We start from the raw sequence: 25360 nt of genomic DNA on the forward strand, positions 1-25360 counted from the left end.
TATCTTGTAATCTTATTTAAACGTTATTCTATAAACAAAATGTGTAGGCTATGAACTTTTGAATAGTTATGGTGCGAAATCCTGGACGGGACGGGGGGATCTCCCCACCACCAACAATCTGGTCCTCAATAATCCCCCACCAAAAATTTCCGGGGGAGAGTTTTTGTTATGACGACAAAAGATAAGCAATTAATTTTGACTTCAAACATACTTTACTAAGGATAATATTGAAAACACACACTACCTCTTCCAAGAGATCATTAACTGTTCTACACCAGTAGCAATAGTATAGGCACAATAAAAATAAAGCAAGAATGCAAGACAAATATAAGTATGAAATATTTTTTTTATTTATATTAATAGAAAGCAAAAACTAAACAAAAACTATTTCATTTCAATCATTACATAACAAAACTATTTCAACTATTTTGTAACTTATTGACATCCAGTTAGTAAAGGAATTTGTTTGCTTCTTCAGAAATATTTGATTTTATATAAAAGTAACAAGTTAATTCCTTTCTATGTATTTAATAAGAATGTATTTTCCAATACTTAGTAGTTTATTTTATATTTAATAACATTATAAATATAATGTCATGTGTGTAGACTAAGATCTTCACCCCCCCCCACTAGTCTTCATTGATTTCGCACCCTGCTGAATTTCACTTTTGCGCTGTATAAGTTACACATTACTTACTAAATTCGTTGACAGTACAATGCTTCGTACCCAAGTAAATAAAGGTGCAGTAACAGTTCACACATTTTTGCGCAAATTAAGGGCTACGTGGTAGAATTTCTATTCACAGTGGGGCATGCGCTATTCCCAGTTGAAGCTCCTTCGTGTGCTGCAGGAAGTGGGGGTTCCCCCCGCCGTGTGCCTGCAGAAAATCAAATAAACTCATAATGGCCACCGTTTTGTGTATACTGGCCTTCGGAGATTTGGCAAACGTCTATTCTTAGTTCGCATTGAAGGTTCAAGTTCCAAAATAGTGCAGTGACGTGCCTTTAGAAAGTAGAGCTAAGCTACCGATTTCTTCTCACGCTAGATTGATTGATCAATCAATGAATCAATCTAGCGTCCATTGTTAATTGTAGTTTTACATTCTCGGTAACCCATTTTCTACACGATGACCAACTGAAACTGGGCCTACAGTTTCAAAATAGGATACGAACCACCATACTCCCAGAAGGTTGAAAACAGACACATGATATCAAGTGAATTGTGGTGAGCTACAGTGGCGGCGATTAGGGGGGCGAGGGGGGCAGTTCCCACCCCCCATTTTTTGCCACTTTTGGCCCCGCACTATGCTAAACCTTATCTACCAAGGGGAAGTAAACTGTCCTTGCCCCCCCCCCCAGTTTTGGCACCTTGCCCCCCTAGTTCTGGAACCCAATCGCTTCCACTGGTGAGCAACAATATAAAGCACCCATACAGGCACGGGCGTATGCAGGGAGAAACTGATGGGGCTCCAGCCCCTCCTGAAATTTCTAGAAAATCAAAATTTTCAAATGAAGGCAGTCAATATATCGGGAAAAATTAAACTGGTAAACGAACCCCCACCCCTAAAATTAGCCCACAATACTATTCTTGTCTTTCGACAAGTTTTATAACAAAGGTTAAAACTAGCCATTAAGAAATATATATTGTTTAGAGTATCGTGCTCTAGAACACAACTATGTAATATCTCGCTTTACAATTAGAGCCGCCTCGGAAAAAAAATCTGCGCTACTGCATACAGGGTTCCTGTTGACTTGTATGTAAATCGTGAAATACCTGTGAAAATGTCAGGAGTTTTTGAAAATACATGCAAAAACCTGGAAAATTCAGGGAAAATCAAATATTTCTTATACTTGCTACAATTTGGAAGTGAAAACGAACCCCTCTTAAACCAATTTCTTGGTGAGAGATATTGTTTGTAAAGAGAATTTAGCTGTAGGTCCTGTCCTGATTAGCCTTACTGTGCATAAAGTGGACACCAACTCAATCAATCAATCAATCAAAACCCTTATCGTCAGTGATATTATTTCATTGCATGTTGTGAGTGTCTAGCAGCATCTTGGTATTGATAATATGCAGTCACTACTACAGAATATGACTTGAGTAGGGGAGATCCCCTGCGAACCAGTCCGCACACCTCCCTTCCCCCTTCTTCTGCCCACCAATTTACTTTTCTTCCTGGCATGGTAAATTATATGATGTACAAACAACACTTGTAATGTTTCATTTCGCTTAGAACACACTTTAAGAAACTAATATTCTTGTTATTAATGTGCGAGAAAACTCATCACGTTACTTCAATTCCAACAACAGATTCATTACGGTTCTGTAATGAACTGTACAGAACTGCTATTCCTGGTTCTGTGAAAAATTTATCCTAAAACTGCGTAATTTGGCAAAATTTCGGATGGCTACGCCTTTATTGATTCAAAAGGTTTTGAACGTGTGCGTTTCGGAGTTACAATCCATTTTCATCTAGCTGCACATTAAACCTGCTACGTTTAAATAAAAGTGTGGCTCCCTTGCTGGCAAAAATAGAACATTCCTGGTGACGTCACCACAAAAGGGTGTTTTATTCCTAACGATAGAGGCACCATGTCCCCTGGCTGAAGGGAAAAAAGGGGAGGGGTTTCAAGGGATGTGGTGTTATTCACCAGTTCCTCTCTGCATCGTCGACTCCATTATTTTTCGGTTCCCCCCTTCTCCGAGATGTAAAAATTATGTGGAATTCTGTTCATTGTAATTGCAGTGATGCCTACCTTTCCAGTTGAAATGTGCGCATGTGCGTTTTTTCCAGGTTATTCCCCCAACCCCCTCTATGGCTTAGCCGTTACAAAAGAAGAAAATAATGTCGAATACTAGTCTATGACGCTGATTAAATAAAAAGGGATCCTTTTCAAAATCCCTGAGCATGTCATTTTATGAACTGTTGCAATACAACCATGACACACAATCTGTTCCGAATTGTTTCAACTTTCGCTTCCGCAATGGAAGCATTGGGAACAGCCTATTCACTGCTGGAAAACAGAAACAATGAGATTCCGGCATTTCTATTGTTGGTTATGTGAATTCCTGTTTTCAATGGTTATAGAAGAGAATATGGATTTTTTCTTTTTTAGTGTAACGGGTTAGAGGTTTAATAATTGATATTGAGAGGTTCCAGATTTGTGTTTATGTCTCCTTCCATCAGTTCCAGATGAATGCTTGGATGGTATCTTTAAATAACAGCGTACAGTTCAACTGGGAAACCAACAACTCCTGTAGGTCAACTGTTGTAGACAGGTTCTAGGAAGCAAAACAAGGGGGCAAGGGTGTCCATCCCCCCTGGAAAATGAATATCAACCTAAAATTATATATTTCAGATGTATTACTTCAATTCAGTCACAGTAATTTATTAAAAACATAAACTAAACGTAACGTTTCAACCTTCTAGCAAGGTCTTCATCAGACTCTGTATCAAGTACAAAAGTAACAAGCTACCAAAAACAGGGCATTATATATACACAAAACATTACTCCCTCCAGACTATTAGAAAGTTGTTTTGGAAGTGTTGATGAGTGAAGGACTGAATATAGGTTCTAGCCTAAGCCCAGCATTGGCTGAATTGGTTATGAATGAATGGGAAAAGAAAGTGATAGAAAAAGGAGGTGACAAAATAATTTTGTTTTGCAGATATGTGGACGATTGTTTTGGCATATGGAAGGGAACAAAGAGGCAGCTTGACATTTTTGCCAAAGAAATACAAGATGTAGAAAGAGGGATTTTATTGGAACTTGAAATAGAAGAAGAAGGCAAGTTAAGCTACCTTGATATATTGATAAAGAGGAAGAGAGGAGAAGAAATTGAAACCGCTTGGCATCAGAAGAAGTGTGCAGCAGGGGTATTTTGCCACAAAAGAAGTGATGTAAGTGAGGTGACAAAAAGAAATTCCATAAAGAATATGGAGGACAGAATAACTAAAATATGCACGAAGGAATGTGAAAAAGAAGGCAAAATAAATAGCCTATGGAAACAGCTGGAAAAGAATGGCTATGAGAAGCAGGATAGACTGGACATAAACAGAAGAATGAAGAAAAGAGGAAGTGGAGAATTGGAAGAGAAAGAAAAAGATGAAGAGAAAGAAAAAGAGAGGTGGTTTGGAATAAGGAGTATGGGGGAGACCACAGAAAAGATATGCAAAGTGCTTAGGAAAGCGGGGATTAAAACTTACAGGAAGGGAGGGAGAAGCATCTTAGGAATAGCGAAGAATGCAAACAAGAAAAAGGAAAACAGGGAAGAGGAAGGGATTATCTACGAAATAAAATGTAAAGAATGTCAGAGTGTGTACATAGGAGAAACGAAAAAGAGACTGAAAGATAGGTTGAAACAACATAGGGATGATGTACGACTTAAGAGAGAGAGAAATGCGATATTTAAACACACGAGAGAAACAGGACATGACATAGAGTGGGATGAGGCTAAGCAGATAGAAAGGGAGAAGAGAATGCTAGTGAGAAAATGGAAGGAAGCCAAGGAAATAGAGAAGAAAGGTGAAGAAGACACAATGAACTGGAATGGGGGACTGAAGTTAAACAAAGAATGGAAGAAAGTGTTAGAAAGAGTGGAAAGGATAAGAGAGTAAGAGGAGAGGAGAAGGAAGAAAAAGAAGGAAAAAGAGCGTGAGATATAAAGCCCAATCCACATTCTATATGAAAGTATATATTTTTCGCCTTTTAGGTGAAAGTACAGTTCAATAGTGAAAGCCACCTGCTAGAAAGTTCCAAAACAACTTTCTAATAGTCTGGAGGGAGTAATGTTTTGTGTATATATAATGCCACAGAGTCTGATGAAGACCTTGCTAGAAGGTTGAAACGTTACGTTTAGTTTATGTTTTTAATAAAATAAATTACTGCCTTGGTCAGCATATTTATATTTTTTCATAATAATGGAAACAAGGCTTAATGGTGTAGTAATTTATGTTAATTATTATTGCCAGAACACTATAAATTCGAACTGAATAAGTTATTTTTGAGGGGACAATATTATTGTGGTAGAAATATGCTTCGCTTGTCCCATCCCCTCCCCCCGGAAAAAAAAATACCTCGCCTCTGATAATAAGCCTGCGGACGTCCATGTTATCTTCTGCATATACACGTAGTTTAAAGCAATAATTCAAAATTTACGTAGAACAATGGAAGTATCAAATGTTCGTATTTATATTTCCGCTCCCTGGCATTTGGGAGGGAGGTTTCCATTTTGGAGATCATAAGTTCTATGTAGTTAAATTACAAATACATTCTAATAAATGTATTCTTATCCATAAGCAACTTTGTTTGTGTTCTTAGTATTCCTAGATATTGTAGGGGGAAAATTGTGCGAAGTAAAATTGTGAAGATGTAAACTGTTGCATATTTTTTGAACATATACAAAAGGACCATCCGATGGCGTCGTGGTAACGTCGTCGCCTTGTAATCAAGGAGACCCGAGTTCGATACCCGGTGGATACAAATGATAGTTCGGATCCCACTTTCAACTGTAGGTTCAGTCCCGATTAGCCTTTCTGTGCATAAAGTGTGCATATACAAAACATTTCTTTGTCACAATTTTGCAGTTGTTCTTACGCCTCTTTCGCATTCAGATGGTGGAATTGGAAAAACTAGTTATTGCTCAGAGCACCATAATTCATACCCTTCCCTTCAGAAACAGTGACGTGCCCGGAATTTTTAAAAGGGAGGGTTTAGTACTCAGTCCTACATTTTGCCATCTTTTTGCGCACCTGGCGTTATTTTTCAGACACGCTGGAATAAGGGAAGAGATCTGAACCCCCACTACCAGTCTTTGCGTACGCCAACGTTCAAAAATATAAATACAGTGGAACCTCGATTTTACGTTCGCGAGTTTGACTTTTTCCTGCATTATAGGTTTTTTTACCTTGGTCCCTGAAGAACGTAAAATCGAGGTTTCCCTGTAACGTGAATTATCTATATTGACTAAGAGTAAAAGAGATCTATATTCCAATTTAGAATGCATTTTAGTTACGTTTCTCTCTGTTCTGTTTCCAGGTTTTACTTGTCTTCGGGAAGGACGACGCCCAGAGCGACGCCTTCTGGTGGGCCTCGGAGAAGGGCGGCTTCGAGTGCACCCTCGTCCGAACGGCGGACAACGCTCTGCACGCGTTCCAGGAGAAAGGACACGACATAGTCATCATTGACAACCGACATTCCAAGTGGTTCGATGGAGAAGCCTTATGCAGGTTAGTGCTGCCTCCTAGTGGAGGATGTTGCAAATAGGTAAATTATAGTTTCTATTACTTTATAATCCCAAAGATGGTTCTACTTTTCGATAGTACCATGCTCCTCAAAGATAGTGCGAAGTTGCTATGTTAATTATGTGATGGTTTTGCAGGGTGTCTGCCAGTCAAGAAAGTCATTAAAGTTAAGGAATTATACTTTCGGCCAAGAATGTTTGCTATCACAATGACTGGTTGATTGATTTAGTTTATTTTACTTCACTTTTCTGCCCCTTTGACTAATCGCGAAGATGAAGATGAATGGTGGTTAGATAAGATGGATGAAGGGATAATCACAAATATATAGGGAGACAACACGAGCCCAAAGTAAGATTATACTGGCTGTGAGTCCAGACGCAAGAACATTGCTAGTCTGTCAAATGCAGTCCAGGGTGCTTTAATTGATAAAGCAAGTCTACTCTTGTTAAATACAGCTTCAGTTTTCATCTTAACTGCCCTTTTCTTAGGGTTCTTTTCCTAAAATAAATATGTATTTCCTTAATTAGTAATTTCCAACTTTACTTAAGTAGGGGTTGAATACATAAAGGTTAAGAAAAACGAAAAAATCAGGAAAAAGTCTTGAATTTTAAAACTAACTAACTCTCTAGCCTTCTTAAACCCGAAGGTTCATGGCTGCAGCAACACAGGCCTTCCATCTGTCCCTATCTTGAGCAAGATCTATATACTCTTTCCCATCCCTACCGATTTCCTTTAGGTCCATCTCAACGATATCGCTCCATCTTCGTCTTGGCCTTCATACAGGTCTCTTACCATCAGGTTTCCCAACAAGAATCCTGTAAACTCCTCTTTCCTCTCCCATTCGTGCCACATGGCCTGCCCACCTAAGTCTTCTTGATTTAATTATTCTAATAATATCTGGACATGAATACAAATTATGTAGTTCTAAATTATGTAACCTTCTCCACTCACCTGTCTCCTCATCCCTTTTAGGTCCAAATATTTTCCTAAGAATCTTATTTTCAAATACTCTCAATTTATGTTCCTCTTTCAATGTAAGGGACCAAGTTTCACATCCATATAATACTACAGGCAAAATTACTGTTTTGTATATTTTAACTTTTAGTTTCTTAGATATTAAACGAGAAGACAAAAGTTTATGAAGAGAGAAGTAACATGCATTTCCTGAATTAAGCCTACTTTTTATTTCCTCTTTAATATAATTTTCATTTGTTAATATTACTCCTAAGTATTTGAATTTGGAAACTGGTTCAAACGAGTTGTTATCAATAATTAGATTTTGATTATTACCTAACACTTGGTTTCGGCCTGTAATCATATATTTAGTTTTCTCTTTGTTAACTTCCAAACCTATCTCTTTAGCAGTTTTGAAAAATATTTTAGCATTATTCTTAATCGTATTTATATCATCCCCCAGTAAGTCTATATCATCTGCATATGCTAACAACTGAGTAACACCATTTAATTTTAGTCCTTCTTTAGTTTCTTTTACCTTCCTTACAGCATATTCTAAGGCAAAATTAAAGAGCAATGGAGATAATGCATCTCCTTGTTTTAACCCATCATGAATTATAAATTTGTCAGACATATTATTACCCACACGAATTTTACTTTCTGTTTCACTGGTGCATATTTTTATCATATTAACAAGCTTCTTAGGTATTCCAAACTCTACTAATATATTATATAATTTATCTCTTTTGACCGAATCATATGCTTTTTTGAAATCAATGAATAGCTGATGGACATTTTGATTATATTCCCACTTTTTTTCAAGTGTCTGTCTGATGTGAAAAATTTGATCTGTAGTTGATCTGTTACGTTTAAATCCACATTGATAATCACCTATAATTTCATTAGCATATGGGGTTAGTCTTGTTAAAAGAATATTAGATAATATTTTATATGTTGTTGAGAGTAGAGAAATTCCACGGTAATTATTGCAGTTCATTTTATCACCTTTTTTAAACACAGGAACAATTATGGATTCTTTCCACTGTTGAGGGATTTCTTCTTTATTCCATATTAAACAAATTAATTTATGAATTTGACATATTAATGAATTTCCACCATATTTAATTAACTCAGCTGGTATTAAATCAATGCCAGGTGCTTTGTTATTCTTAAGCCTTTTAATAGCATCTTTAACTTCAGTCAAGTTAGGTTCTGGAACTAAAGGTTCTGCTGTGTGTACTTCATTTACTTCTGATTTATCTCCTACATGGACATTTAAAAGGTCATTAAAGTAGTTCTTCCATCTATTTAGAATATCGCTTGGGTCAGCTAGAAAATCACCGTCTTTATCTTTTATCAAGTTTACTTTAGGTTGCCACCCCTTTCTAAATTCATTTACACCTTTATATAAATCTCTGATATTTTTATTTTTGCTGTTTGTTTCAAACAGCAAAAATAGCATTCTACCATGCGATTGAAGAACGAGCGCGCTGTTGCCAAATAGAAACTTCACCGCTAACTTCTACATTCCGTGTATTTCGCTCGCCAAGCTCAGCCAGTATATCACACTAGAAACTGACCAAGCAAGAACTGTGGAAGTTTTCCTTCCCTTTCCCCCTCCTAGAAATTAACAGGGAGAAGAATTGACAACAGAGCTCTTGGCCAGAACCCTTCTGCTAACCTTCTTCCTATACCTGAAAAGGTTTTTCCTGGAACCGCTTCCGCCACTCAGTGGTCCGTTGTCTGCTGGAATATTTTGACAGCCATCACGTGAGTGCTTTCACCCACTAAGAGGAGCGCTGGAGACCACGTGCTTTGTTCTCTGCCAGTCTGAGAGCTTGCAGTTCCTCGTGAGAGGGGAATTTGAATGCTTGGTGAGCACATTGACGGCAGAGGGAAGGGGAAGGCAACCGACACTCATGGAGCAGGTATTTCAGATGGCGAGAGGGAAATAAGGGCTTGAGTAGCTCATTTATATTATTTGCTTGCCTTTTCAAAGGGCTCGTTCAATCATCCTGTTTTCACTGGGAGCTGGTACAGACCAAACCAGCTAGCCTATAGTTAACATTCCAGACACTTCCAATGCACCATGCTCCTGGATTGTGGAGTTTTCTCGATCATAGAGTCGATCTGTTTCCAAGGGGTCCCGGGTTATATTACCTGTGGAGGCACATAGTGGTTGGGGTCCCACTTTAAACTGTAGGTTCAGTCCCGATTAGCCTTACTGTACATAAAGTGGACTTAAAACACCAACTCAATCAATCGATAAGTTCCAGACATGGGAAGTCCAGCTCCTCATGTCCACTAATAATCCAATGACAGTAACTTCGATATGGCGGAAGGTGGATCAAGAAGAAGTAAGTACCTTATTTGCGAATTCCCCCCACCCCCGTTCCCTCTCCCTTTCGGACACCCACCTCTCTTCAATTTTCTAAAAATACATCACGCTCAGCTCCTTGATGGGACAGTAATCGCTTAAAAAGCGTGTGTCGGGGATACCTGTTGCATTTGCCTCCACCCATGATGCATTGCGTGAGTGTGGGAGGTCGGTCGTGCCTTGCTGGAGAGTTGCTGGCTCTCACTTCATCAGCTCCAGGAAATGGGGAACGTGTTCGCTGGATTTAGTGGTGGAGGAAGGTGAGATGAAAAAGTGGAGGGGGAATAAAAATCAGAGAGATGGGCTAATGGGAAAAGGGCCTGCCCCTTCAGGCACGTGTGAAGGCGTAGATCGGAATTCTAATGGTAAGGACGGTCCTCTCTCCTCGTGGAAAATTCGCCGATAGGGTAAGTTGATTGGGTACTGGGAGCTCCATCTATCTCTGTCTGATCCTTTTTTTTTTTGTTTTTTCAAGAAATTCTTCCTGTGTGTTTTTCGGATATGAGGCTGGGACCTGGTTGCAGTATCTCTCTTCGCTATGCGCGGCAATATAGTTTTTTAACGAATTTGTCTATGCTGTATGGATACAGATTGAGATATTGATGGAATATGGTCCCTGGCGTATTTTCTTGTAATTTTAACTGTGATCCGATCTTCAGCGCCGAGTATGTTTTTCTCATGATATACCCGTTACAGATATATCACTCCCTGGTTAATCACAATGTGTGTGTGTGGGCGAGAGAGAGATAGAATGTAGAAATCACAGAAGTCCTTGTGCTTCATTTATTAGACGCCACCACTATTAAGCTAACCGCTATGCGATGATAGAATATCGACTTAAAGAAAGGCAAATGAATAAATAGAAAGAATCCTCCCTGGTCATTAAAGGTACCAACCCAATATTCTCCTGAATTGACTGCGAAAAAGGTCTGTTGCCGATCTCTTACCCCTTTGTGAAAACTCCAAAATGTCAACCTCATTTCCATGTACTACATCCTGGTCTGCATTTTGCAGACTAACGAGGCACTGGCGTCTGGACTCTCGCCCAGTATAATCCTCTGTACTGTTCATGTATGCGTAATTGTACCTCCATCCATTTCAATTATCACCATTCATCCTCATCTTCGCGATTAGCAAAAGTAGCAGAAAAGCGAAGAAAAATAAAACAAATCAGTCAATCTAGCTACGCTTGGTTCTTGTCTTTTTCGTGGGCTAATACGGAGAAATGTGCAACATGTCTCGTAAATTTGAGAGAAAGTATAACTCGGGCTGTCAGAAAGTAATGCACTGATTGTTTTCAATATCCAAAAGAAGGTATATGTGCTTCAAGTGTTGCCAAGTCTTCATAAATTATCGAGCTGTAATACGGCTTCAACAAATGAAGCTGGCAAACGCTATAATAGCTCTCAGCTCTGTGGACTACACCTGCATATGCATATTAACTCTACTTCCTTAAGCAGATAATCTCTCTCATAAAAGCAGCAACAGAACAGTCCTTCACAATAGCGTAACTCGAGACTTAAGCCTGATTGACAGACATGAATTATTATCTACATACTATATTCATAACACTCTCTTACAAGAACAATTTTCTTGTGGTCTTTTAATAATGCGTTCGTTGATGGAGGAAGGATCTCAATAACTCTTTACGAATTTAATCTCTATTTAGAGCGAGCAACTTCTTGTATTGGGATTCGAATAGATTAAACATCACGGACAAGATTGTTCGAGGAAGTAGATTCGCTTTTAATGGACCCAACACTAGAGCCATCTGTTAGGGATTTTCTCGTAGAAGAACCTCATGAAGTGGACTTAACTTCTTAATTAAAAGTAATGACGGAAACTGGCAACGAGACACGTTGAAGCGCTTAGTGTGAGGTCTTTCTGTTCACGAACTCAAGTATGCCATCCTGATGATTATGAAGAAACAGACCCTCTTATAAGTCTGCTGAGTTCTAATATTTTGCAAATTTCAACATTGATGATTGAATTCTTGAAAGATACGGCTGCGTAAACATAAGTAGTGTGTGTTTATAATTTTATGATCAAAAGAAATCAATGACTTTAAAGTACAGGTGTTTCGCAAATATTGTTTTCAGCGAGTAGGGAAGGTGCTCGAATATCGGATCCTTTTTGTTTACTCAAGTTAATGATATCTTAATAACCACTAAATTCCATGTGCTTTTTGCAACAGACACCTTTATACCTTTACTACAAATTACCAAGTTTGTTTTATTGGAAAGTTTCTTATTTTTGTAGAGATCCCAATAGACGAAAAGTAGAGAAATGTCACATCCAAAAAGTATCGTAGTATTGGATAGGTGTACCCATGTGCGCGTATTTAAGGGAGGGGTTAATGGGTCCAACCCCCCCCCCTTTTTGGTTCAGTAAAATTACCACATTTCCTGTTCTATCCGCTTGTTCATAAAAATTTATTCGCACTTATTTTGTTCTTATAAATTAGAGACGTATAGGACGGGATACGAATGGGAAGAAAATTACGTAATTCCACACACCAGATGGGACTGCAGACCAAATGTCTGCAATTTCTTGATAGTTTCGGAATTTCTGGGATAAGAAACTGCATTCGACTGTTAAATCAGTTATATTTTTTTTTCCTCGAGTCTTTTTAAAGGAATTTGATCTCTAGAAACGCAGTGCAAGAAAACCAGGGAAACACCGTAACATCCTGAAGTTGTTTGACACAAGACGGACAGAAAAGTATCCATACTATTATAAAGTTGTTTGACAGAAGATGGGCAAAAGGGGTATATGTTAAGTAGCGTGACTTGTGGAATTGTATTCACTAATTGTATAAACTTTACTGACTTCACAATTTACTAGTAGAAGAGAAATATTTCAGCAAGCTCTTCAGTTTCTTCAAGATGTAACCTGTGGGGAGTTTGAAATATCTCCACTTGATCTAACCAAATTGTTTTCATGCAGTGCAAGATTAAGTTGGGCACCTCAAAAGGTGGACTTTTCAGTACTGTGAAAATGTCAGTATTGTTAAAAAGAACACTAACAGAGAGTTCTGAGAACTTTAATGAAATTTATTCCAAAGCAGAGAAACTACTTAAGAGACCATGATGAAGAAATGAAGAGACTTAGAACACCCAGCCGTCAAATCTTGAGTAAATAATGCACCAGCTGAGAGCACAAAAGAATATTACAAGGTAAACCTTCGTTGTCCATTTTTTGGACCATTTTGTAGTAGAATTGAACTCACGTTTCTCTGAACACAGTCAACAGATTGCAAAATTGCAACAACTTATTCCAAAGATGTAAAATGGCTATCCCTCAAACTGCTGTATGGCCTAGTTAATAGATTCGACTTCGATAGCCTCATCATACCTAGGCCTGCTATACGTCCCGGAATGATATCATTTGTCCTGGTGTTCTGAATAGTTTCTTCGGGATGCACAAATGTTCTGGAATCGGGTGGCAATGAATAAATGATTAAAACTATACTTTCCTGAACTTTATTTATATTTGAATGCGTAATATTAAAATGCTCATTTTACTAAACAATCTAACTGTACATTTAACTGCTCCCTCTCGATGATACAAGAGTTATCGAGTTACAAGAAGATGCTGCAAGGATATTTGACTTCACGATAGCGCCGTCGTTTGCTAGCAGGACTGAATTTCAGTTGCAAATCTCTCCCATTTGCATAGTAAGTTGTTTACTGTAGCTAACAGTCAGTGCTTGGGTGTCCGCACTGTTCAGTCTGCAGTTCAGTTCAGTTCTCAAATAAAGTTTCGACATTGTGAGATAGCAGCTTAGTTCATTATGGCACCGAAAAGGAATTGCAAGATTAATGATACACTTCGAAGTGGATTTCTATTTCTTTTGAAAAAGTGTAAAGAATGGGATAATTGATTTGTACATACACACAACTATGTCGGGTCCAGCACCCCCCCCCCCCCCGTTTCCTAACAAGCTTCCGGTCAGCAGTTTCCCGGATTTTCACTTATGAAATATAGCAACCTTAATCATTCCAAAAGTTGACCTCCCCCCCCTTACGTGAACTATATATACGCCCATGGGTTTACCTAATATACGATAGGCAAATGACATTGTAATATGAAGACAAAATGCAAGAATGTAAAAACATGAATTACTGAAGAAAGAAATATTTATTGCACAATACAGTCTGTGAAGTATGAGGTTATGATCAGGGAAAGAACATCAGGAGAGCAGAAAATATTGTTTTTGTGTGTGTTTTATGCGTTATTGATTTGATAGTAGGCTATTTGGTTCCTCAGAAATTGACACTTTACCAGAATTCAGGAGACAATCAAGCAATGGAAGCAGCAATGTTATCTCTGATATAGGGTCCCACATCTTCCTTGGCATCTAGAAGAGGTGTTCAAGTATCGGATATCCGATATATAGCACCCCTATGTATCCGATATTGGGGCACTACCTCTTCACACGCATGCGCCGCCATGACACATAAACGAAACTTCGTACAACTAAAACCTAGAGACATCTGAAGTAGACATTTCACACTTTACATTGTACATATAAAATGCTAAACTCTTAGTACCCTTATCAGTCGTCAGAAATCCAGACGAAATGAGACTGCAAAAACTCCCAACTAGGAAATTCAATATGTCAGCCAAAGAAAGACTACAATAGCACCCAATCACCTCACACAAAGATTGAGGCTATGGCCACGTAGACCTATTCCTTACACTTACTGCTGCTCGAATGCAATACGAGAAACAGTGGCATCCGATATTAGAACACTATCCGATAATGGAGCTCTTCCCTTCGAATATATTCATCTAATTATTCCCTCTGGAATTACACTATTTTGTCTCAATGTTTCTTCTTAGCAATGATACAATTCAAAATTTCATTTCTTTCACGTAAACTTAGTTCAAGGGAATATGTTAATCTACTTTAGTGTACATAATTTGCAGGGGCGTCTCGTGGCCTCAAATTTGTCCGGGCTTATTTTTTTAAGAATTTAAAATATAATGACAATTAAAATGAATTACAAAAATAGGTATTTTTCTTCTTCTAGACTACAAAACTGGACTTATTTTTTTAAAGAAGTATTTAAAAGGTAATAACAATTCATATGAATTACAGAAAACAGGTATTTATCTTCTTCTAAACTACAAAATTGGACTTATTTTTTTAAAGAATTTAAAATATAATGACCATTGACATGAATTACAAAAGAAACAGTTATTGCTGTGAAACGTACCTTTCTACGAACGTTGGTTCTCATTTAAACAAGAACTGTGCTCTCCTGTTCTTCTGCTCAGCAAATTTTGTAATTATTTTTTTTATTAATTTTGTAATTATTTTTTCATTGAAGCCCTCTAAACCTAATTGTTTAACAACAAGTTTTTCTTGGTCACTCAATGTCTGAGATGGTGTTGCCAACAAGAAATCCATTTTGTTCATAGCGAATAAAAGCCACCACAACGCTACACTACAACACGCTGGATCGAACGAACGCGACGCCACGGAGGTAGCCCCGAATCAACATCCAAACCCATTGCACCCCTCCCTTCGCTCTCTGCTAGCACGTGACCTTCACTGTAGCGTAGACCACGCCTTCTTCTGCGACGAGCCCCGAGATGATAACTGACATCAATGCCGCTAGGAGCGCTGTCGTATCCATTGCTGCTGACGATGAACTTACGTCGGTAAAAATCGCCTTTTAAAAGATTGTGTGATAGTTATGTATTATGGTGATTGAAAATTACGTCAATACGCGTCCGTTTTTCTTTAGGGGCTAAGCCCCGGAAGCCCCAAGGGACGAGATGCCACTGATAATTTGTTTGGTTTATATGTAATTATAATGGAAAAATTTATCTGTTTTTCTGTATATTTTGACTCATTTTAATAACTTAATACTCTTTCATCTTTTCCAGGTCCATAAGGAATACAAAATATAGTCAATACACAGTCATAGTAGCCGTAGTAAAAAAGAGGTATGTAGAATTATCCTTCTTTTTGATTCTAAATATTATACAGGATGTCCCAGTTAAAAGTAGCCCGAATCCGAGGAACAGTTACATGTCAAGGATCATGAAAAGAGATGAAGTGTGTGTACTGATGACCTTGAGTATCTACTACGGCTCACGTTACAATGGTCTATTCCATGTTACTGGTGCAATATAGCCATCATTTGCCTCATAGACAAATGTCTGCGAGCCGAGCTACTTTTAACTGAGACACCTAGTATTTGGAGTGCTATGCCATAACTTTTTTTTTTCGGATTCCTTGATGCACAGGGAGAGTAAAAATAATACGTACGTACATTGTTATTTACAGGGTTTTCTCTTGCCGACACTGCCTTTCGCAGACATCATCTTTGGAGGACATTGGCTTTCGATAACGTCTTCTGGAGAATGTCAGAACATGGTATCCATTCCCTCAGTTCGACAGTCCGTGCTCCTCTCCGGACAGGGTGAACCTTTTAAATGAACTGTCAGGGCCGGCTTAAGGGCCCGGGGGCGTCCCAATTAATTAGCGCGAAAACATTATTTCTGATTACACTTTCAACAAATTTTTGACCAGAAGTTTGTAAATGGCTTCAATTTAGGTTTTTTGCATTTATTTGAAGAGAATTAGATGAAATATGAACACAAAAGGAAATACTTACCTCTAGTTTCAGAAATAGGGGTTAATAATAATAATATCAAAATAAGAATGTATGGTTTATTTTCATGTCATTATGGAGGTATTACAAATACATATATATATAACATATTTAAATTTTTAATATAATAATATGTAAATAAACACACACCTACAATAAACGTGTTCTTTAACAGTAACAAAGTCTTTTTAAAATAAGAGTATTTTTCGTCATTAAAAGCGTAAATATACAACATGGTCATGTTGTTGTATTGGAGGAAGGTGGAAAGTAGGACGAGGGTAGATAGATGAAGGGGGTGGAAAGGGGGCGCCAAAATCCAAGTAGCTCTGGTGAAAATTTTATCTTGATGCGCCCCTGTGAACTGTTACCTCAAATGCTAAATGTAAAATACACATTAAATGTCAATTAAATGGATTAAATGCAATACCACACAAAATTCAAATAATCAGAGAGTACAAAACGAACAAAATAAAGATGAACAGAAAACCTTTTATAACTCCATTAAGCCTTGTTTCCATGATTATGAAAAACTAAATATGCTGACCAAGGCAGTAATTTATTTTATTAAAAACATAAACTAACGTAACGTTTCAACCTTCTAGCAAGGTCTTCTTCAGACTCTGTATCAAGTACAAAAGTAACCAGATACAACAAGAAGGGTAATATATATACACAAGCATAAAACCTTTGGTATTTATCTCAAGGAGAGAAAATGTAGTAATAACATGAATGCGGAATATATATATCGGAAAATGTTAAATGTATGGAAATTATATGTAAAAATATCTCAAATATGTGCTAAAAGCTAATATGTGTAAAAATGTATAAAATAAAAATAGCATTTTTCGAGGGTACATACCACGATTCGCAAAGATAATACAAAATATGATTATATCATCATAAGAAAATATGTATTTAAGTTTAATCCATTCCCTGCATGTTGTCAAAACGCATAAAGAAAACAATTATTTTTTTAAAGATGCCTTTCAATATAAACATGCATTGGCATATAATTTTTTAGTCTAGTTACAAAATCCTTCTGATGCTTATATTTAGTATTTCTGTTATTCTATTGCATGTGAAAGTAATACTCTTATGTTCACTTTAATTGTGGTAGTTTCCAAAGTCCAAAGTAGCCGTGCGAGCAAACACAAAAGAAATTTGATTTGGCGGACACAAGAAACAAAAAAGTCTTCCCTTTCTTTCTCTGAGAGAATCTCTTATTTATTTGCTCCGAATGCCCCCAGAGGTTGAAACGTAATTCTGTTGTTTTTTCTTTCCCTTGTTTCAAAGAATGCTTCTTGATCAAACACAAGTAAGATTGTTGAAATTCCCTTACCTTAGGTTTGTCGGAGAACACGAGACGTGTAAAATAAAATCCAGACGTAAATTTTTATTCTGAACGCGAACAATTGCGATGTACATCGCGAGCAATGAATAATGAAAAATCTAATTTCGCTTCTTTGTTGTTTTTTTATCCCCTCCCCCTTTTCATCGTGAAGTACCTTTGCTGGAAACAGCTGCTCGGGAATTCTCCCTTTATTTCTTAAGATGAAGACTTCGAAGAACGACAAAGAAAATACTTTCATTATTACTACATTCCGTTAATTCCATGCGGAAGAAGTATGCACGTTCGTTTCATTACTATCCAAACGCGTTTATGTGCATGGCAGTTTTTCGTGCGACGGAATTCATGTCTTAACATTTTTCGTCACATTCCACATGCCTTTAAGTAATAATAGAGTAAGCGCTTTGGAGTATTTCTAGTCTGAGTTTAATTTTTTTAACCAAATGTAAGGGTGACTAGAAATTTATCTTTTTTTAATTAAAATATTTTTAAGGCGCTATAACTCGCGTAACAGAATATAAATAGTATTTTTTGTTTAGCGTCGCTGTTCTTCCACTCTTGGGTAATCGCAACGACGAGGATGACGATGAGTGATGATTAGATGAGATGCATTAACTTTACTTTTCATTAAGTAGATTTAACATTCTTTTCTGTTTTCAATAAATATTCATTTATTTTTTTTGACATCAATTTCCTTACTAGGTGTTGACAAGAATATCGTCTCACGGAGTTCTCTTTATGTACAACATTTATTTACACTTCTACCCTTCGCCATATATACATATTTACATAACAAATCCAATATCAACTGCTCCCAGTTGCCTTTTGCCCCATAACACAGAGAATTGCACTTAGTAACACTTGACTCTACGAGCGCACTATTTACCATAGCGCTAACCCGCCCCCGCAGTTTATCACGCATAGGTCCCTACGCATAGCTACGGCGCTTACGCTCTGAGTGCATCGCTGCATCCAAAAAACTGTCAATCCATTGAGGGATGGCCACTTTCTGCGATCTGTGAGCCTGAAAGTCTGAGATCATAAGAGAGCTTAACAAGTCGGAACCGTTATTTATACCCTACCCTACCCGACCCAACCCAACCGTTGGCTTACCCGACTACCGGGCAAAAAGCAACCTAGGCCAGAGCTTTTACAAAGAAATACACTTTTACATGCATACTTTCCAATTTCCAGATGTGCGCGTAAAAACCACACAGCATAGGACACTTGTTTTTATGCATATTTTAACGATCTTAACTACACGTAAGCTACGTAATGAATACATTCTGTTAAATCTCTATCCTTGTCCCGAATTTTACCTATTAATGTGATAATGACAATAAAGAACACTCACAATACCACCCACAACCAGGTCGGGACTCGAATCCGGGAACCTCGGTGGTAAGATCGGAAGTCTACCACTCAACACGTTCAGCCACCAAGCCGGCTTAGGAATGCAGTAACAATAACAAAAGGTGTACTATTTAAGTTATAATTAACTTAAAATCTAAGGCCATTTTTATTAAAACAATGCAATTGTGCATAGCTTGCAGTTTTAGGATTTCCATTTTGTTCACAAGGATTTGGCATGGCAGTAATTATTCTAACCTAACCTAACCTTTCCTGAAGAGAAACCTACGACTACCGCTAATCTTGCATGTCTTGTATTGATTGCTTGCTTGTATACCGAGAGGATAAATTAGAACTTTCCGAAGCAACAGAACTATTATTGATGAATGATTGATTCGGTTTATTTTGCATCGTTTTTCTGCCACGTTGGTCTAATGGTGAAGAGGAAGATCAGTGCATCACTCATCCTCATCTTCGCGTTTGATGAAGGGATACTCACAAATAACACCCATTTCCAGGCCAGGATTCGAACTCGAGACCCTTGTTAAAGGTTCAGGAATTGTAAATAAATTTAATTCCGGTCCGGGAGAGAAAATCGCCGAGCGTAAATGGGTTCTGGACTGTAAAGAACCTTTTTATCTTTAAAGTATTTCATCAATTCTGTCCCGGAACCTCTTTTTCGGATTAATTTAAATACCATCCAAGTTCGGAATTGAAGTGAAAAAATACGCAGCTTGGACCGAATTTAAATTGTGCGAGAAGAAAGGTTCCGGTCCTGTTACGGAACCCATTAGAACTCATGGGTTTCTGGACCTTTAACAACTCTGCCCCTGGCGCCCTATCGTGTTGTGATAACCACTCCGCCGCTGTGTTCGGCGAACTGAACTATCAAACATTTTTTTTGTTATTAAGAAAAATCATACTCTTTCAAGCTGTTGGTAGTTTATGGTATTGTTACGGTGCCTCATAATCGAGTAATTGAACACTTATTATATCGAAAAAGTAAATATGCTGACCAAGGCAGAAATTTATTTTACTATTAAACATAAACTAAACGTAACGTTTCAACCTTCTAGCAAGGTCTTCTTCAGACTCTGCACCAAGTACAAATGTAACAAGGTACAAAACAGGACGATATATATACACAAACATTACTCCTTTATTATAGAACATAAACTAAACGTAACGTTTCAACCTTCTAGCAAGGTCTTCTTCAGACTCTGCACAAAGTACAGTTGAAACGTTACGTTTAGTTTATGTTTTATAATAAAATAAATTTCTGCCTTGGTCAGCATATTTAGTTTTTCATATCATGGAAACAAGGCTTAATGATGTTATAATTAAAATATTGGATTTAAAACATAATACTTGTTTTATGTTTAGACTCAAATTCTAATATATGACTCAATTATGTAGTCTCTCAAAGTGGTTATTGACTAACCTGTAGGTTTTCGGTGGCTAAGAGATTGTTGTGTGGACGTTTAGATACAAATATGCCTGCTTATATTCTCATTCAGATGTATTGGAACTTTTAAGAGCATGCCAAGTTGGATCCGGTTTTGACTTCTACACTGGCGTACACGACATGAAACGACAGAACAAACAACACCATGTAAATTAATGTGAGTATTCACACTGGCGCTGAGCTACTCTGGCGCGCACGGCCGTGTTTCACCGACCACCGAATGGAACCAAAATAGAGAGCTCTTTGGCACTTTGGGCGCGTTGTTTGGGTGATAATGGTGGACAATAAAAAGTTTATTGACTTTGTTTACGAACGTAAACCATTAGACACACATCAATCAAGAGCTAACACAATAGGGAGCAAGGAAACTGGGGCTTAATATATTATCTCTTTCTCTCTTCCTCCGTTCCATTATCTTCCCGTCCGTTTATTTCTTTCCGTGTTCTTTTCTTTCCTTCTCCCATGACACTAACTACACTTGTTAGTTATTAGAAATAAGGCACAATTAATGAAAAGCTTCGAAAATCATATTAACCCACCCGTAACACCCTCACCAATAATAGTTTCAGCGAATAGTTTCCCAATGTAACATTTCGACACATTCTGCATTTTCAACTCGACCAGCACAATACGATTTTCGTGATGCAGTGGGACCATCACTTCACCAGAACGTCAGTCCAACTCGGTAGAATACGGCAGTTTTTCAATATTATTACTATTATTATTATTTCCTAACATCGTGGCTGACATTGGTGCTAAATAAATAATTGATTTTTCAACTTCGCTTTTCTGCCGCTTTTGGCTAATCGCAAATTTGGGGATGAATGAAGATATCATGAAATTGATGAAAGGGCACTTACAAATAGCACCCATGCCCAAGCTGGGATTCGAACCCGCGATCCCTGTGGGATTACCTACAGTATCGTTTGTTCTATAATTTTCCACACGTGTGAGGTGTTCTCACAATGGGCTGTTTAAGTCATTGTTCGCCGCTAAGGAGTTAGTACTATGACTAAAGTCGTAGAAACGTCACAATTGTTCGAAATCTAACTTCATGGTCGTAGTGAATTATTAACAAGTACAGAGGGGCGGGAGGGAATGTCTTGAGAAAATGGCCACCAAAAAAATCAACCACTGCATGAAATCCATGAGAACTATACTGATATTAAACTCGGCGTAGTATGATGAAAAGTATATTAAATGAGAGACTTGTTTTCGAGTACAGTTTAGTACAATAATAGTTTTTGATGTGTATAAATAGAAGAACCGATCAAATTTATTAACGGGTCTAATAATTCATTTTCACAAAGGATGTTACCAAAAATGAAGTCCGTAAGAGAAAAGTTTGGAGAAGGGATTTTGGTTCGGATCCCACTTTAAACCGTAGGTCCAGTCCCGATTAGTCTCTGTGCATAAAGTGAACTTAAAACAAAAATTCAATCAAGAGAAAACAGTCACCATGAGGGATGCTACACTACAGAAAGTGTGTCAGATTTATGTAGGAAAAAGAATCAGCTTTGCTAAAAAGAAAAGATACTAGATGGAAAGATGGTAAATTATAGTACAGAATACTAAAAGATGAAGAAATTCCGTCTTACCAAAATTCTTCATCAACCTACTACATCAAATGGATGTCTATGTTTTGTAAAAGTTCGGAAAATATACTGCATTTGCACATGCCATTTTTTTTTCCTGTGAAAAATGCTTGTTGCGTTTTCATCGCTTTTTATTTCGAACTGTTTCCCTTACATTGAGTCCTTTCTTTCAATCAAGATCCGAACACATGTGCTCAAAGCGATTCGAAAATGCAATTAGATAACGAAAAAGGAAGCCTGAAACTTCACAAAATTAATATTTTTCGCTCATTTTTTCATCATTGTTAGCTCTTGTATGTGTACAAAAGACTAGAGAACAGAATACGTAATACGACACCCTTTTGTGTGCCTTCCCCCTATACAGCTAGAGCGGATAAAAACCCCGAAGGAAGATAATTTTAACAGGAGCTCTGTCCCTGCGTGCAAAATGGTACAAGGGCAAATATTTGCTCTTTTTTTTCCTTCCTAGTTTTACAAACATTTCTGCCAACCGTGGCGAGTTCTGGGTCACAGTAATTATGCCTTTAACGTAAACTAAGCACGTTGCAGTTTACGAATTCACCGACAGATTATCGTATAGACAGAAACGACGGGATATCGTTTGTTGCACGAAGCAGACACAACCGGCTGCAAGACGTTCTTCGTTCAAACAATAAAACATTTACGAATAAAATAAATGCGTGGCGTAAATATCGCGATGACAGGAATACCAGAACGAATGTAGGAAATTGATAATCCAACCTTTTAGCCCACATCGAGCAGCCAGGTTGTAAATAAAATTCCGCCAACTGTACGCCTGGCGTGTAACAGATGTGCTACATTTCCCGCAAAACGGAGTTTCTTTATTGTATCAGCTGCCAGATGTGAACGTCATAGCTGATGAATGGTTGGTGAACTGGGTGTAATTAGGCCAAGGGCGCTCGCAAAAGGGCTTCCAGATCCCTTTTTTGTGATTTTATTTATTTATTTATTTATTGAACTCAACAGATACATACCTAATTACAGAGCCTAATGCATAGTGAATACAATTACATATATTTCTGTAATATAGAGATAGACATTATATATATATATATATTATGTGATTAAGCTCAGGCCATTGTGTTAATAGTGGCTTTACTGAGGTCCCTTAGGTTCATAGAAAAGATGTCAATGGTATTATTCTTGATTAGCAATGTATTGTAACGGGTGCACATCCTTCACAATGGAGATTTCTCTTTAATTTCCAATCTAGCCTTCATTTTAAGAAAAACTTCATTCTTAAGTCTAGTTTTCGACGAGGGGATTCGAAAATTAATCTGGCAGAGTAGATGTTCAGCATCTACTTCGTGGTTTAACAACTTCCACAAGAATACTATTTCATGTAACGTTCTTCTGTGACACAGCTTTGTAAACCGACATTCATATATTAGGTTGTCGTAGTGTTCAAATGTGGGGTAAACTTTCTGAAACTTGTATTTTAAAAATCTAAGAAATCTCGATTGGACTCTTTCAATTGCTACACTATAATTTGCTGTGTCTGTATTCCATATAACAGACGCATATTCTAGTTTTGGTCTTACATATGAATAATACAAAACTTTTAGTGTCTCTATACTCTTGAAATCCCTCCCCATTCTAAGAATAAACCCAAGGTTCTTCAACGCTTCACTAATTATTTGTTCTACGTGTTTATTAAAAGTAAGATATGAATAAAAAAATAACCCCTAAATCTTTGACTGTAAAATTTCTTTCCAGAGTATAGTTGTATATTTGATACTGAAATTCAACTAGGTTTTTCTTTCGAGTATAGCCTATATTACAAAATGGCATTTATTGATAGTTAGTGCTAAATTATTGTTTATTGTCCACGTTTCTAACTTTATAATATCATTTTGAAGTTGAACACTGTCATTTTATTTGCTTATTTTCCTGTAATATTTCAGGTCATCTGCAAACAGCAATTTTTGTGAATTCTCAAATGAATCAGGCAGGTCGTTAATAAGTAATGTGAAAAGAAGTGGCCCCAGGTTAGACCTAGACCCCTGAGGTACTCCTGGGGTGACTCTTATCTCGTCGGATGTGTGGCCTTTATACGTCACGTACTGCTTACGGTTCTGCAAATAGGAAGCGAACGGTTGACGCAGTTGTTCAGAAATATTGAAGTATGCTAATTTACTTAATAGGATATCGTGGTTAACCAAGTCGAACGCTTTGCAGAAGTCTGTATATATTGCGTCAACTTGACCTCCTCCGTCCAAGGTTGAACTTATAAAATTGGTAATATCGGAGAGATTGGTCAACACCGATCTACGTAATACAAAACCATGCTGAAACGATGATATTACGGGTTTTACGTGGGTAAATATGTAACAGTGCATGATTTTTTCGAATATTTTTGCTGGGGCTGATAATATACTTATTGGTCGGTAGTTTTGTACGTCATTAGTGTTATTGGTTTTGGGAAGTGGAATTCCATTTTTCAGGGAATTTGTGTTTTGCAAGAATTAAATCATAAATTAGATATAATGGGTATTTCAACATATCACTGCAACCTTTAACTATATAGGGCGGTATATTGTCCGGTCCGGCTTATTTCTTAGGTTTTAAGTTTTTAATTGCTTTTTCTACGTCTTCAATTCCTATCTCTGTAATATTAAGATTATCCAAAGTTTCATATTGTTTATGGTTAGGCAATACTTTCATGTCATATCTAGGGGGATCTTTTTTATACACAGACTGAAAATGCTGTGCAAAAGCTTGGACTACTGAACGACGGTCTGACAACACTTTATCTTTGAACTGTACAGGATCTTTGTCGCTTTTCATGCGTTTATTTGTAACAAACGACCAAAATTGGGTGCTATCTTTTGCCATATTTATTTCCGAATTGTCAACATAACTGTTGTATGCATCAATAATCAATATTGTTCGAAATTAGCTAAATATATTGTAGTGGTATCGAAAGTCTCCCGCCTGTTTTTTTCCACTTCTTGTGGTGGTAATATTTCCTACTTATATTTTTAATAATGCTGCTCGTAAACCAACACGTGTACTGTCTTTTGCGGCTTTTCTTTAATGTTACACATTCATCGAATATTTTAAATATAATTCCATAAAACACATCTGTAGCTTGATCAACGTCATTCTTTGTTTTCAATATATCCCAGTTTCTGTTAAGCAGCTTGTGATAGAGTGATGGAAAGTCGGTCTTACTGAAGTTGTACTGTAGCTTATGACAAGTTTTATCGCGGGTTCATTTGACATGATTAATATCTACTAGCAGCGAGGGATGGTGTGTGTCTTCAGGAACTAGCGGCTGTGTGTTTCGTGTTACTGTTATTCCCTGCCTGTTTGTCAAAATTAAATCGGGTGTTTTCCCATTGCTATTTTTAATGTCGTTCAAGCTTTTTAGTTG

At 37.4% G+C, this 25360-nt stretch overlaps 1 protein-coding gene across 5 annotated transcripts in view; it reads left to right on the forward strand.

The window, feature by feature from the left end:
• The window catches only part of Pde8 (phosphodiesterase 8), a 406334-nt gene that overhangs the window by 291826 nt on the left and 89148 nt on the right, over nt 1-25360 (forward strand). For all 5 annotated transcript variants that reach the window (XM_083130652.1, XM_083130655.1, XM_083130651.1 and 2 more), the window contains 2 exons: nt 6040-6230; nt 15475-15534. In XM_083130652.1, the coding sequence (XP_082986778.1) occupies nt 6040-6230; nt 15475-15534 (251 nt within the window). The remainder of the gene's footprint in view (nt 1-6039; nt 6231-15474; nt 15535-25360) is intronic.

Source organism: Lepisma saccharinum, chromosome 11 (assembly GCF_977018435.1).
Source record: "Lepisma saccharinum chromosome 11, izLepSacc3.1, whole genome shotgun sequence".
Taxonomy (NCBI): domain Eukaryota; kingdom Metazoa; phylum Arthropoda; class Insecta; order Zygentoma; family Lepismatidae; genus Lepisma; species Lepisma saccharinum.